Source organism: Zootoca vivipara, chromosome 4 (genome assembly GCF_963506605.1).
Source record: "Zootoca vivipara chromosome 4, rZooViv1.1, whole genome shotgun sequence".
Lineage (NCBI taxonomy): Eukaryota > Metazoa > Chordata > Lepidosauria > Squamata > Lacertidae > Zootoca > Zootoca vivipara.
Window position 1 is genome coordinate 66,505,677 of NC_083279.1, and position 15,311 is coordinate 66,520,987.

The 15,311-nt window shown below is 42.8% G+C and overlaps 1 protein-coding gene across 2 annotated transcripts; it reads right to left on the reverse strand.

Moving 5' to 3' along the window:
• Positions 1-532: 532 nt before the first annotated feature.
• Positions 533-13,940, reverse strand: LOC118085294 (T-cell receptor-associated transmembrane adapter 1). Of its 2 annotated transcripts, XM_035115803.2 has the most exons (6): positions 13,688-13,940; positions 7,770-7,886; positions 4,918-4,954; positions 4,280-4,353; positions 3,759-3,817; positions 533-2,661 (listed from the first exon to the last, which is right to left on the reverse strand). In XM_035115803.2, the coding sequence occupies exons 2-6, from the start codon at positions 7,882-7,884 to the stop codon at positions 2,398-2,400; spliced, it is 549 nt and encodes a 182-aa protein (XP_034971694.1). In that variant the 5' UTR covers positions 7,885-7,886; positions 13,688-13,940; the 3' UTR covers positions 533-2,397. The 2 variants fall into 2 exon arrangements, with proteins under 2 accessions (XP_034971694.1, XP_060129670.1); XM_060273687.1 differs by lacking the exon at positions 13,688-13,940 and having other exon boundaries at positions 7,770-8,096.
• Between the last annotated feature and the right edge of the window lie 1,371 nt (positions 13,941-15,311).

Here is a 15,311-nt window from a genome sequence, read left to right on the forward strand (position 1 = left end):
CAAACTTTAGCCCTCCAGATGTTTTGGACTACAATTCCCATCTTTCCCAACCACTGGTCCTGTTAGCTAGGGATCATGGGAGTTGTGGGCCAAAACATATGGAGGGCCGCAGTTTGGGGATGCCAGCTGTAAAGAATGTATTTATTTACATATAAATGGCTGATTTCTCCTGTTTGAAAGTTGCACTTCACTCCCACATTAAAAAATAAATTAAAATAGGATGGGGGGTGGGGGAGCTGATTGTAATAAGGATTTTTGTTGTTCTGCCCCATTCTGGATTCCCCTGGTGGCAGGGTGTGTGTGGGAGGGGTAGGATTTTAAAGTAAAGGGTAGTAAAATGAAAAGGATTAAAGAATTAGGAGGAAGGAAAATTGCTAAAGAGGAGAATAAATTGGAAATCAGAAGGGAGGGAGTCCAAAAGACGATGATTAGCAAATTGGGGTTAAAATTATAAGTGTAGTGTTATTGAGTTGAAATGTTTGTTGTGGTATTGTATGTTTTTGTTGTCTTGTTTTTGTATCTGTGTGTTTTATATAAACTGAATAATTTTTTTATAAATAAATTAAGATGCCTGGCTGTAGTTTTTACAGTGCATCCATTTGAGTGCAGACTTATCCTGAACTACTTATGGAGACACGCTTGGTAGCACAGAAATTTGGCACGCTAAGGGCTGCCAGATGGCCTAGCAATATATATTAGCATTTGTGCAGTTCTACAGATCAAGCATGAATTAACAACAATGTTAAGTTTTTAATTTACTTGATTAGGTCATTAGGTGAGGATAACTTTGAATAAACATTTTGGCAAAGGGGACAAAATTGGAGCAAATGTCATCTGTAAATATTTATCATTAAACTAACAAAAGATGTCTTGGTATATAAAAGGCTAGTAGAAGATGTGTCAGGTCATCAAGGCACAAACCTAAATCAACCAGCCTTTTTTTCCAACAGCCTGCACTTAAATGCCACTCACCAATTTCAATGGCGTTAAATTTGCTTAACTGCAACTCTTTTTTCAGTACTGGACTTAAAAAATCTTTTTAAAATTTATTACAAGGCACAGCCTTAGACTAGGCTAAGTGAGTATATCTGGGGAATAATAAGGAGTAGATTATAAAACAGACTACAGTACTGTGTAAAAAGAGAGTCATAATTCAAATACCTAGAAGAATGTCAAATTCTTCCTTGGAGATTTATTTTTACACCTCATTTACCCCTTTCTTTCCAGACAATTGAATTCAGATGCACAAGACATTACACACTCGTTGAGCAATGGGGAGCGGCTCTAGCAGTACTCATCAGCAGGAAACAAAACATATGTGGACATTAAATCTGCTCGTTGAACAAGTGTAAATTAGGTGAACCAAAGTTGTTAACATTATTCACTAATTAGCCCTAAATATCACACCATGTTACTAGACACACAATATGCATGGTGTTACTAAATGTACAATGTGGCAAATCCTAAATACATAATAGATGGACAAGGTTCACGTTGAAAAGTTAACAACACTTTAGTCTTTCCAGTATGAGACCTAAGGCAGGCATAGGCAAACTCCAGCCCTCCACATGTTTGGGACTACAATTCCCACCATCCCTGACCACTGGTCCTGTTAGCTAGGGATAATGGGAATTGTAGTCGCAAACATCTGGGGGGGGGCAGAGTTTGCCTATGCCTGACCTAAGGGCTTCCTTCTATGGACTAGTGCTCTAGCTACATAGCTATGTGCCCTGGCTTGTACATACACGTTTATGGGAAAGGGGTCAGCTCTGAAACAGTATGAGGGGAGAAAAGGAATTTCCTGTGTGAATCAGGCTTATCTACATAAGCACCCAGTCAGACGGAGTTTCAGTTCAGTCAAGTCTTCCATTAAGAAGTTGATACGATCTAGCAGTCCGACAGTTTTCTGGGTCATGTGGCCAGCATGACTAAACCACTTCTGGCACAAGGAGGACTGGGATGAGTGCCAGAGTGCACGGAAACGCCATTTACTTTCCCGTCGCAGTGGTACCTACCGTATTTATCTACTTGCACTGGTATGCTTTCGAACTGCTAGGTTGGCAGGAGGCGGGACAGAGCAACGGGAGCTCAACCTGTCGCAGGGATTTGAACCGCCGACCTTCCAATCAGCAAGCCCAAGAGGCTCAGTTGTTTAGACCATAGCGTCATCCCATCCCTATACACACACACACAGTATATTATTTCTCAGTTGACAATCTACTTGGAAATGGACCCTGCTAGGCCAAGGTCAGATAAATGTAGAGCTATTACTGAACAAACATCCTTCCTATTTAGCTACAGGTAATTAGTTTTTAAGCTACCTGGTATCAACCCAGTTGTTCAGTTGTTTTCCAAGAAATTTATCAGCTACAATAACTCAGCTGGGCCAAATTCCTACTAAAAATTGGCATCATTCATAGTGTGAATTAACCCAAATAGTCTGTGGGGATCCTCATGAGTTGGATCCTCAGACAGTTCGTTCTCAGCGTTCAGTTGTTCACTGTTGAGGTAAATGCAGGTGTCAGAGGGCAAGTTGCTGCTTCTGGTCAGTTGGTCTTCATCCACTTCCAAGGTAGGATATTTTTTTTTTCGAGGGTTTTTGTGTTTCCTCCTGACACTGTGATCTAAGGAAGCATAGCACATCTGACGCTCAGCTGTCTGCTAGAAGAAGGCAAAGAATAAGTAATTCATATTAGTTAGTCATGGGGTTGTAGTTATTTTTAAAAGAACCTATGAGGCTGCAGTATGTGGGGTTTATTACACTAGTTTAACAGATTATAAGGCCAGCGCTTCTGTCCCCTTTTCTAACTTACACGCCGCACACGCCTGTTCTGTGACCGACATGTCATTGACACTTGTCATTCCTCCATGCCTTTCCTTTCCCTCTGCTTTCCGCCATTCTTCTAGGCTTTGCCTAGAATGGATTTCTGTGCCGAAACACCGGCACATTTTCTCGTCAGGGAAAAGGTACACACCTTGCAATGGGCAGGTAGCACAGTGCATGCCAGTATGCCACTTCACAGCTCGTCACATGAGTGGCTGTGGCATGAACATGTGAAAAAGGCTGAGAAATCACCGCACAAAACTCCCAGGTTAAGGGGGCTGCAAATGGATTTTTCCAGAATCACCTAAAGCAGAAATGAGCGGTAAACTTGCTCTATACTCCCATTAGTTTCTCGGAAGTGGCTTTTACGTCATGTGAAAGCTCAAATATAATGTGCAAAATAAGAGTTAGGGAAAGAAAACAGAATAAACTCTAGTGTGAATAGAGTCATTGTTTATTTGTCTTTCTCTTAGGTTTGCAACAAATTAAAATAAAAACCACTTTGTATAGTGCCATGCACACTAATGGTGCTTAATAACTGTGTATAAAGACTTTAAGTGTAAATGCAATAACTGGAGTATAAGGAGAAAATGTATTGGGGCTATTCAGTGAACTTTTGCAGAAGCACTAGCAGAAGACGACTTGAAGTGCAGCACCTTAAGGCATCTGGGTTAGGTGCAAATAGTGGGCCTTAGAAAGGCTGTGGAAAGAGCTTTGTGCAAACATAAAGGCTGGTTTGCAGGGAGGAAGGGACTTTTATTAAATAACATTTTTCCTAGAGATCAGAAGAGGCCTTCTGCTAGTAGAAGGGCACCAAGCTGACAACGGAGAAGGGAAGAGTATCAGAACATATGATTCTGGCATTTACATTCACACAAACAGCTCAGATGCAGAATGTCAACCTTCTCTAGAAAGGAAGTCTCCGTAGTAATACCTGTACTTCATTGGCAGATGTGTGAGGGTGGGCATTCATTTGTTCATAGCAGCTTTCATCTGGAGATGGTATGAAACAGAACATCATTTAAAAGAGCTGAGGAATGCTACCAATGATTTAAATATCCTGCGCTGAGCTGTAGCAAATTAATTAGAATCTGCAGTATGGCCGTTTTAAACATGTCATAAAATATGAATATACATTTAGAATATTCCCTGGGCTGTTAAAATAACATGATAGAAATGTGCCCAGTTATCAGCATTTAATTTCTGGGGTGGGGCTGGGGACTTGTAAAATCTTCAAATCTAAATTTTCTGTGTATATTTTATACGACTGTGCCTCTGAACATTGTGCCCAGCTATGTTGGATTGTATTCACCTGTGCTAAACATACTTAGATCTGCAACAGCCTGTTCCTTTTCAATAAAAATAAAAAATATTCAAATCTTTGCTTACTCTCACAGGAAATGCTTTGACATATTATCCTAAATGCAGAAGGCAGACGTCTTAAACGCAACTTACTTAGTATGTCTTGATGGTGATGATGATTCAGGTTGTCATAAACAGGGCATTCTTCAGTATAGAACTCACCAGAGCTGTAAAAGAAATTATAGCTATAATGTATGCCAGGATGCAAGAGAGTCTGGTTGTGCTACAGCTGCTAGAGGTCTGTTTGGCAGTCATGAGGAGGTGATGGCCTTTTTGGTGGTGGTGCCCGATCTATGGAATCACTCCCTCCACCTCACTAAATTAGACAAGCACCAACATTAAGGTCCTTTTGTCAAATAAAAAAACCCATGCTTTCACGCTATTGCTAATCCTTCATTTTCAGTAGGTTGGCTATTGATGTTAACCCTGGTCAAGGTTTCAGGGGCATTTTATATGTGACAGTTTCAATGCCAATCTTGCATTTTAAAATAAAAAAATTCCTTCAGTAGCACCTTAAAGACCAACTAAGTTTTTATTTTGGTATGAGCTTTCGTGTGCATGCACACTTCTTCAGAGCATTTTAAAAGTTGTTCAGAGTCATGTGAATGATGTGAAAAGCTGTACAGAAATGTCTTAAATAAATATTTGTATTTATATGTAATCAAGATAACCTTCCATACCAGCCCAATCACTTTTCACCCATAAAAAAGGAAATAAAACATTTGCCATACCTTGGGTCGTATTGCTGATAGTCTTCATATATTTTATCTGGAAAGTATTTTGAGCAAATTAGGAAAGCATTTCACACCTTCACGTAACTCATCTTCTAGAAAACTGTTTTATTATTTTAAATCTTTCCTGACTTACACCTTTCCGGTCAGTAATTAGGTGCAGCAGCCTAAATTTAACAGCTCAGGTTTAGATGTTATCCCCTTAACCAGTTCAGTTAACCCACATTTTTGTACATATTCTTGGTGTCTAAGCAAGACTGCAGTGAAAGAGTGCAAGAGAAAAGCTTTTTTAAAACCGCCTTTAAGATCCCAAATTAAGTGATCAAAATATATAGTAAAACCAGAACTGAGGATATCTAGTATGTGCAAAGTAACTCAATAGAAAATTAACCCAATCATCCATGGTTGAACTCTTCCACAGGCGAACAGCTACAGTAGACTCCAGCATCCCTCTAATTCTATTACAGTGGTACCTCGCAAGACGAATGCCCTGCAAGACGAATTTTTCGCAAGACGAATGCGTCTTGCGATCTGATGGTGACTCACAATGCATAGGAATGCATTGAAGTTTAATTAATGTGTTCCTATAGGCAAAAAAGAAATTTCAATGCATTCCAATGGGAAACCGCGATTCGCAAGACGAATTTTTTGCAAAATGAATTGACTCGCAGAACGAATTAAATTCGTCTTGCGAGGCACCACTGTATCTACAAAAATAAAATAGCAGTTCCTATAATTTACAAAGCACGTTTTTCCAGCCTGTTTTGCCTACAGAATTTACCTTTTCTCATTTACAGTGGCAGTAGTGCAGCTCTTTGTGATCATGTCCTGATTAATTCCAGACTAATTCCAGACTTCCACTTCCACACAGAAAGCAGGCTTAGATTTTTTTTTTTTTTAGAAAAGGGTAAATGATCCCTGGATGGTTAAGTCCAGTCAAAGGTGACTATGGGGTGCGGCGCTCATCTCACTTCAGGCTGAGGGAGCCGGCATTTGTTCACAGACAGCTTTCCTGGCCATGTGGCCAGCATGACTAAACTGCTACTGGTGCACGGAGAACAGTGACGGGTGCCAGAGCGCATGGGAATGATGTTTACCTTCTTGCTGCAGCAGTACCTATCTACTTTCACTGGTGTGCTTTCGAACTGCTAGGTTGGCAGAAGTTGGGACAGAGTAATGGGAGCTCACCCCATCGCGCGGATTCAAAGCAATGACCTTCCGATTGGTAAGCCCACAAGGCTCAGTGGTTTAGACCACAGCACCACCCGCTTCTCTTCCACACAGGAAGCGGACTTACACAGAAACAAGAATATGGGTCCCTGAAGCCCTCTATACTCCACAGTCGACTATGATTGGCAACAACAAAGTAACGTACACACCAAATATCACAGAGTCACTTAAAACACAGCAAAGTCATAGAATTGTAGAGTTGGAAGGCACCAGGGGGTCATCTAGTCCAACCCCCTGAAGATTAAATTTGTGACCTTCTGCATACAAAACATGTGTTCTAGCCCTGAGCTCTCATTACACCTCACATTATTGAAAACTATGCCATACTATGGCATTTTTACGTGTATTATTTTTGTACTGTATATGAATTACAAACTGATCAATCTAAACTCGGATGACATTTACTTAAGAAAAAATAGCATTTAACTTTGCTCAGATCTAGCCTAATTCCTTGGCACTGAAAGGAAATGCCGAATAAATATTTGTGATTTTATGTAACACTGGTACCCTCCCCATTACTATATCGGATAACTGAAGCTTTGGTCACATTAGGGAGGAAACCATTTTACAGGGTTCTAGTAACTATTTTATTTATTTTACGATATTTATATACACTTGATTGTTGTAAAGCCTCAAAGTGGGCTATAAAAAGAATAATACAATTAAGGGGGGAGGGACAGTTAAAACCAACTGAACATATTTAAAACATAATTAAAATGAATGATAAGCTATAAACCAGATTAGACACATATCAGCATTCTACATGTCTAGCTATGTTTTTCCTGAACAAAAAAAGGTTTTTAGCAGGCACCCAAAAGAGTACAGAGAAGGCACCTGCCTGGTATCAATAGGCAGGAAGTTCGAAAGTGTGAGTGTCAGAGGGCCTGATATGGCTACTCTAGAGTAACGACTCCAGCATGGTCTTTTAAGGCTTTTATTAAGTGCTGATTATTTACAGTGTTCAGAGCAGTAAAAATGCATCCTTAAGGTGAGGTGTCAGAACTCCCGAATGGCGATTGGCGCGTTTTCTTCCAGCACCAAAGCTTTGGCAGACCCAACCTCTTCCCCCTACGTTTGCGTCGCAATTCGGGAGTTGGGGGGATTGGCCTCCCCCCCCCCCCCGTGCGTCCAACTTCCTGTCCCACCTGAGGCATGGGCTCCACAACCTTGCCTGAGCCTCGGACACCACTTCCTGACTCTCCGCTGGAGGCAGAGCTCTCCTTACTCTCTCCAGCGCTTGGGGATGGGCTGGAACTTAAGATGGGAGGGACTTCCCTGTATCCCTTGTCCCTCACAGTGAGTGTTGCCATGCCAACAGATCAACTTTTTGCAAATGTGGAACGAGCATCATATAGTGGTTGAGAGGACATATATGGGGGTAAGGCAATCTCACAAGTAAACTGGTCCCAAGCTGCTAAGGAAATTATATACGTACTACTAATAACACCTTGAACTTGGCTTGGTTGCAGATCAGCAAACCAGCACAGGTCTCTGAGCAAAGGGATTGTATGCTGTCAGGATATCACTCCTGTTAGCAATCATACGACAGCATTTTGCAGCAACTGCCTCTTCTGGGTGAAGCACAAGGCTCCCATAAGTCAAAAAAATCTACTGCCTCTTACCTTTCCTTTTCTTTTCCTTCAAGTAGTACGATACATTCTTCGCCAAGGAAATAATCAGGATTGTCGTTACAAAACCCAGAGGTACCCAGCAAGAGATACATTGAAAACCGTCCATTTCTATAATAAATTTTTTTACACATATTAAAAATAAAACAACAGTTACACACACACATATATATACTTCATAGGTATTGTGGCTTTCGGTATCGGATCAGATTGTTACAATTAATGTTCGATGTTTTATTATGTTTTTATATGTTGGAAGCCACCCAGAGTGGCTTGGGCAACCAGGAGGAGGATTGAAAAGAAACACACACCCCATTGGTGTGGTCTGTCCACCTGTGCCTCCCACCCCCCACTCCATCCTGGTCTTTGTACCTATAATTGTGGGGTGTACTATAAACTTTATAACCTCTTACCACTGGAAATCCTGTTCAACAGCACATTCAGTCACCCACCCTGGCTTCTGAGGTTTTTACAGGCCCTGACCACACCCTTTCATGTTTATTTTCATGAGCGTTAAAGGCTAGAAACATGCTCTATTTTTAGAAGAAGAAAAAGATGGTGTGGGTAGGCCGTGGCTCATTACGCACTCGAGTCAAGACCAACTTTGGTCTTTGTGCAATGCAACTACAGAATAGTGGAATGCACAGAGCCCTCTGGTTCTCTTTTCAAGGGACTTCCCTTGGGGAAAGAACAACACATCTTTGCTGCACAAATAACTTATGTAATTGTCTCACTTCCAGGACACAGGAGGAAGGAGTTGGTCCATCTATCTCAGTACTGTCTACCCTGGCTGGCAGTGGTGTGTCCACCTTTCCTAGGCCTACCTAGAGATGACATGGCTTAAAGCTGCAGCCTTCTGCATGCAAAGCATCAGTTAGACCACTGAGCTACAGGCAAAGGGCTGGGGATAGGATCTATCTGTGGCAGAAAAATGGCACAGGCTGAAAGGGTTGGGGAGGAAATCCTTTCCCCTGCGCGGTGCACAGGTCTTAAGTCTTCTACTTTCGTTTCCAGCCTCTCTTGCCCCCATTTTGTACAACGAATCCAGGAACAAAATGAAAGAAACGAACAGCCATTTCAGACCAAGCTTCCCTTGAACACCTGTGTTTTCAGACGCATGGTGCTTAGCAGGGGCAGTTGGTGCCCATTGGAGCTGGCTGGGTTTCTAGGAAGTCATGGGGTGTGGCTAATGAGGACTTGGAGGTAGGGCCATTTGTTTTGATTTTTTTCTCCATCTTCCTCCCTTGCACATATAGTGTGGATACTTGCAGCACCTAACTTAACTGAAAACTGTCTGTCGTAGTGTCGTTGGTTCAGAAGGGGCTCATACTGACACAGTTGTTTCTCTGCTGGGAAACAAGGTGTGCAGCCTCCACCTGTTCTGTTTCTCTCCCTTTGCAAAGTAGCAGCAGATACTTAAACACTGCAGTTTTATCAGTACTTAGCACTTAAGTGTCTTAAATTGGTTCAGAAGGGCTCCCTGCAGTCTCAGTTGTAAGCTCCACTGAATTCCATAGGGCATGTGCAGTACAGAACTGCAACCTGAATTAATTAGTATCTCCACCTGTTCTTGTTTGGTGTCAGTTTCCAAGTGGGCAGCTATGTTAACCTGTTGCAGCAGGAATAGCAAATTATTTTCATGGCACCTTAAAGTTTAACGAATTGGTTATGACATATGGTTTTGTGGAACAGAGTCCACTGCATGAGATGCATTAAGAGTTAACCTAAGCTGGCAGGAACATATAGGTTATGAAAGGAGTGAGGTCGAAGGGAAATAAAATGCAAAATATACAGCTATTTTGTGAGGATGCCGTAGGGCTTGAATAGACCTGAAGAGATATTTAGGTCAGCATGTTATGGAAGCTGTAATTAACAAGATGTCTATTATATCTGACATAATGCTGTCCATCCTGTAGAACAAGTGCAGATCAGGTGTTAACATACAAAGCCCACAACAACTTGTGCCCAGGAAAACTTGAGGGCCTATCGAGTGAGCCCTTTTAATCCAGCTCAGTTGCTGAGAACATCTGGAGGAATGTTTGTTATTTGTTCCCCATGTTCTAGAACAGGCTTCCTCAACCTCGGCCCTCCAGATGTTTTGAGACTACAATTCCCATCATCCCTGACCACTGGTCCTGCTATCTAGGGATCATGGGAGTTGTAGGCCAAAAACATCTGGAGGGCCAAGGTTGAGGAAGCCTGTTCTAGAAGCCTAGCTGGCTTCAACAAGAAGTGGGATATTTAGTATGTGCATACACTGCCCAGCTTAAAATGCAGCTAGGCTATTCTTTTTCTCTGTTTGGAACAAAACTGGTTTGGTGCTTTTTTCAAGCAAGAACTTGCTGGAACTCAGTTCCAGCACCTCTCAGGTGGGCACCGTGGCAATTATAAGAGAAACAAGGGAAGCGTTCATGGTGAGTTCTGGCACCTATTTTTCTAGAAAAATAGCACTGGGGAAAACCATCCAAATGCAGTATTTCATAAGAAACCACGGGATAGATATGGCTATTGTATGAACAACTGCCTCCAAGACAAACAGGGAGCAACTGGATGCAGAAGAAACAGGAGTGTTTGCAGCAGTTTCCACTGGCATCTTTCAGGCAGCTCATGAAAACTTTTCTATGCCTCTACAACTGTTTACACTTTCCTGATAAGCCAGTCATTGTTTTAATGGTGTTTTATTGTCCTTGTACATATTGTTCTAAACTGCATTATACCAAGTTGACGGTCCAACTGTCTTCTCACCCCGTAGCAACGCTCCTGCTCTGGAGGGTAAGACCCAAAACAATGGATTCAAGTTACAAGAAAGGAGATTCCAACTAAACATCTGGAAGAACTTTCTGTCAGTAAGAGCTGTTCAACAGTGATGCACACTCCCTCCGGAGGTTGTGGAGTCTCCTTTCTTGGAGGTTTTTAAAGCAGAGGCTGGATGACCATCTGTCATGGATGCTTAAATTTAAATTCCTGCATTGCAGGGGGTTGGACTAGATCAGGGTGGTCCAACACACGGGGGGGGGGTGGCCCTCAAGGCCATTTTTGGTGACCCTTGGCAACATCCAGAACTTCTTGTAGTGGCAACTGGTTTCTTTTTGTTGTTGCTTTGAGGCGCACACGAAAACAAAGCAGCAAAGGCGCTTGTCATGTCTCCCTCAGCCCCTCTGAGGCCAAACAGGCCAGCACTTCCCTTCCCATCCTCTAACCTCACCCAGGGTTGCTCTGTGTATATATAGGCAACAACAAAATAATCATACCAATAACACTGTATTAATGTAAGGGAAGTATTTCACCCACACTGGAACTGGGCAAGTGGATACCTCCGTGTTTATATTTATGGCTGCAACCTTGTGCAGAGTGCATTTACCTGGGAGTAAGTCTCAGTGAACGTCACAGTGTTTTCTTATAAGTAGGCCTGCATAAGGCTTGCACTGCATTTTGACCTGAACAGGGCTTACTTCCAGGTCATTGTGCACAGAGTTGTGAACCTGTTCTGTGGCTTGCAACCCAGCAACCTGATTCAGTGCATAATTACTCAGGAGTAGGTCAAGCTACTCCTGTTGTCTAACACTGGTTGTCTAAGGGGTGTGTAACTGATAGAAAGTACCACCTTGTTTAAGAACCAAAGTATTAAGTGGCAACAGCTGTGCAACAACTGAGAAAGAACTGAAGTGAAATAGCATTTTAATCTGAAGTATCCTATGTTTTACTCATTTGTGCCATAAACTTCCTTTGATTAATAAAATCTTTATTGTTTATTTGATCAAATCCTGCCTGAGACCTCAAATTATTAAGTTTTCCCTCACACAAGTCCCCCACAAGATAATCTGGGGTAGTTTGTAGGAATTCATGGAATTGGTGTTCTGTGAGGTAGGTGCGCTATATTTAAGTGAGGACAGGCCCAATGGTCCCAGGGGGGAAAGTGCCGTTGCACCGTCGCAGTAGGCTTCTATATAACTGAAAACTGGATCATCACTTTATGATAAAACGGAAGGAATTTGTGTAGCTTGACTTGATGAAATTAGTGGGATAGTTTTTGGAACAACCTGTTATTCCAAATTGAATAGAATCACTGTTACCGTCTCTTCAGGAAAGGTTGGGTTGCAGTAGCTCTTCAATACGTCTTGTAGTTTAATTTTAAAATTGCACACAGGGAAGAATTCGAAAAAGCTTTACCGGTGTTTCTTTCATAGTGTATGCTTTGACAACTGCAAGATTTCTCCTCCACTACAATATCAGAAGCACTAGATCCCCAATTTACTTTAAATCTAGCTATCCTCCACACCAACTCACCAATTTAGACCTTGATACCCAAGGACTGCTTATGAAATTATATATCTGTATCAATAATGCAAAGTGGAAAGGAGATAGAAAATGGCTCACACTGAACACCTTAGTAATGCTGAGTTGGATGCCAGTAGGTGATGCATCTCTTGCAAAAGTTATTGGGACTCTTTTAATTGCCTCAACTTTTAATGTTAAATCCACAGTAATTTTCTTTTCACTTCCCTACACCCGTTTTCAAAATGTGATCCAGGAAATAGAATGTTAGAACAGTCCAACAAATGGAGACGGCAAGAACTGGACTGTTCTTTTATTTCAATAAATGATTATGTAGGAGTCTTCATTCACTGATCCCACACCTCCAGACTATATTTGTATGTGTGCATGGGACTTTCTCATTGCAATCACTTTACCACAGCCTTAAACAAACACACCTCAATATATATATACATTTTGCCCAAAGCATTCAGGTGCTGGAAGTAACTATGAACACCTCTCTTGTTCTCTTACAATGGCAAAGGTGCTGGAACTAAGTTCCGGCTGAAAAAAAGGCCTGCTAGAACCTAATAAAATTAAAATGAGTGTGAGCAACTCAAGCTAAATACACTGCTATGTTCAGCATATTGCGTCAGAAACAGGTGGCATGCGAACTTTAGGATGAAGACTGCTTACACGTTACTGACTTTAAACAGAGAGGTCATATTTTTCTCAATTCAGAATGAAGCTGGATCGGTGGGAAACACATCAAAGAGTATTTCATAAGATATGGATTGTGGCGTAAGGTTGTGTGTACATGACGCCCCAAGCCAGCAGTGGCAGCACACTGGATTCAGTATATATGGAAGTGTGCACATAGCTAAGAGTCTTTTAACTGCCTGCTTAAGAAAAAGATTAGGAGATCCAAGCATTCAGGGACCTCAGTCCTTTGAATGAAAAGATTATAGTTTATTTTCTACCCACTACATACCAGGCAAACGAAAGTAGAATCTGCGTAATACAGCACCTATAATTTTACCTTTACCTAAAAACAAAGAAAACATTTTCTCCAAACCCTCAGCAGTATAAATAAGTTCCTGTAGCAGTGACCCTTACCAAAAGGAAATCCATTAAGGTAGGCATCCTATGCCCACTTAGAGACTCTGTGGGATTTCCTTCTGGGAGTAAACATGCATACAGTAATTTCTTCCTGCAAGTTACTGAACAATATAAAATTGGTGTAAACAAAGTAATCACCTTGATGACCTTTCAGGATAGGCTTGAACATCTTACAAAGGGTCTGAATCTCTGGAAAGGTATCTTTAAACAGCAGTTAATCAGAACACAGTTAATTGGGTTTTTTAATATTCAAGCTGTGTGGCTTCAGAGGGTAAAAGGCACAGGATAAAAAGCAGCAGTCCCTTAGATCAGGTAGCAATTATAAAGCACAAGCATTAATTGTACCTAACGAATATTAATGGAATTGTTCCTCCACCTAATTTGAGATTATCTAAGGTTTATGAAGGTGACAATAATGACTAGTCATCAGAATAATTGAAGCATCGGGTAACTTACCAGAAGATTTGTAACCTCCTACAAAAATAATTAGCCTAAATTAGCATGCCCAAAATTACCAGTAATGAGGATAAGGTACGTACCTTTCAATTTCCTGCCGTTCGCAAATTGAGCACTTTCACTCAAATAGGAAACAAAAACAGTTTCAGAGTTGAGATAACTTTGCAGATTCTGTGGGATGTGTTTACTTGGCCCAATTTTAAGTCAGTATATGGGCACCTGAAGCGCAAGTCTAAATCTTTGTAGATGCAAACAGGAAACGGAGTAGACACCAAGGCTTCTTCTCTAACAACCACGGGACGTGGGCTACGATTCCCCTCTCTTCATTGTTTTCTTAAGAAAGAAAAGATAAGGTGTTCAAGTGATGCATTTAAAGTGTGACAGTGAGAGCCCTCCACCTCCAATCGAAGCACTCTTGAGTGGAGCCTCTGATGAAGGATTCACATAGAACAGGGGTCCCCAGACTTACCGCGCAGTGGGCCGGTGCCCGCCACGCCGACCGCGCGGCGGGCCGGAGGGCAGGGGAGTGCGCGCGCAGCGGGCCGGAGGGCGGGGGAGTGCGCGCCCGTGCGCATGCGCACACGCACACGGGCGGGGGGAAAATCGCCGAAAATCGCTTGTGCGCATGCGTATGGGCCTCCCCCGACCCGGAAGTGCATCGGAAATGACCTCTTCTGGGTCGGGAGAGGCCCATACGCATGTGCAAAATGGATTTTCGGCGATTTTTTGCCGATTTTTCTGATCGTCGCCGCGCCGCGCGCCGTAAGAGCGGGCGGCAGCAGCGGGCGGCGGGGGTCGTCGCGGGCCGGATTGGGAGGCCGATTGGGCCGCATCCGGCCCGGGGGCCGTAGTTTGGGGACCCCTGACATAGAACATGCATTGCATTGTGGGGAATCACTTTTTTTCTGTCATTAAGACAACAATAATACTCATTTAATGCAGCCTCTCCTAATTTCTGAATCCAATTTCAAATTGTGGATCTTGACAAGCCACGAGGCAGAAATACAGTGAGAGGCTTTCCCACCATCATTATGATGATGAATGAGTAGAAGGGGAAATGGAAATAGTTGCATATAGTGCAGGTGGGTGGGTGGGTACTGAGGGGCAGAGATCGCTCCGGCGCCCCCGCCCTCGCAGGGTGCAGCATGGTTTCTGTGCGGCTTTGCCACGCGGTGCCCTGCCTACCGGCCCGGCGCCCTGGCGCACCGCACCACCGGGGGTCTACCTAGACCCGGCCCTGGTTATGCATATTTATACACTGCACATGAGACACCCTCTACTCCCTTCCCTGGTTTTGCTGAACAGGTTGGATCCACAAATGTTTCTTTTCTCCCCCCCCCCAATTTCTTTCCCTGTCAGCAAATGGTCTTGATTTATGGGCTACTACTAAAACGCAGGTGGCGCTGTGGGTCTAGGACTTGTTGATCAGAAGGTCAGCGGTTCGAATCCCTGTGACGGGGTGAGCTCCCGTTGCTCAGTCCCAGCTTCTGCCAACCTAGCAGTTCGAAAGCATGTCAAAGTGCAAGTAGATAAATAGGGACCGCTACAGCAGGAAGGTAAACGGCATTTCCGTGTGCTGCTCTGGTTCACCAGAAGCGGCTTTGTCATGCTTGCCACATGACCTGGAAGCTATACGCCGGCTCCCTCGGCCAATAATGCGAGATGAGCGCACAACCCCAGAGTCGGACACGACTGGACCTAATGGTC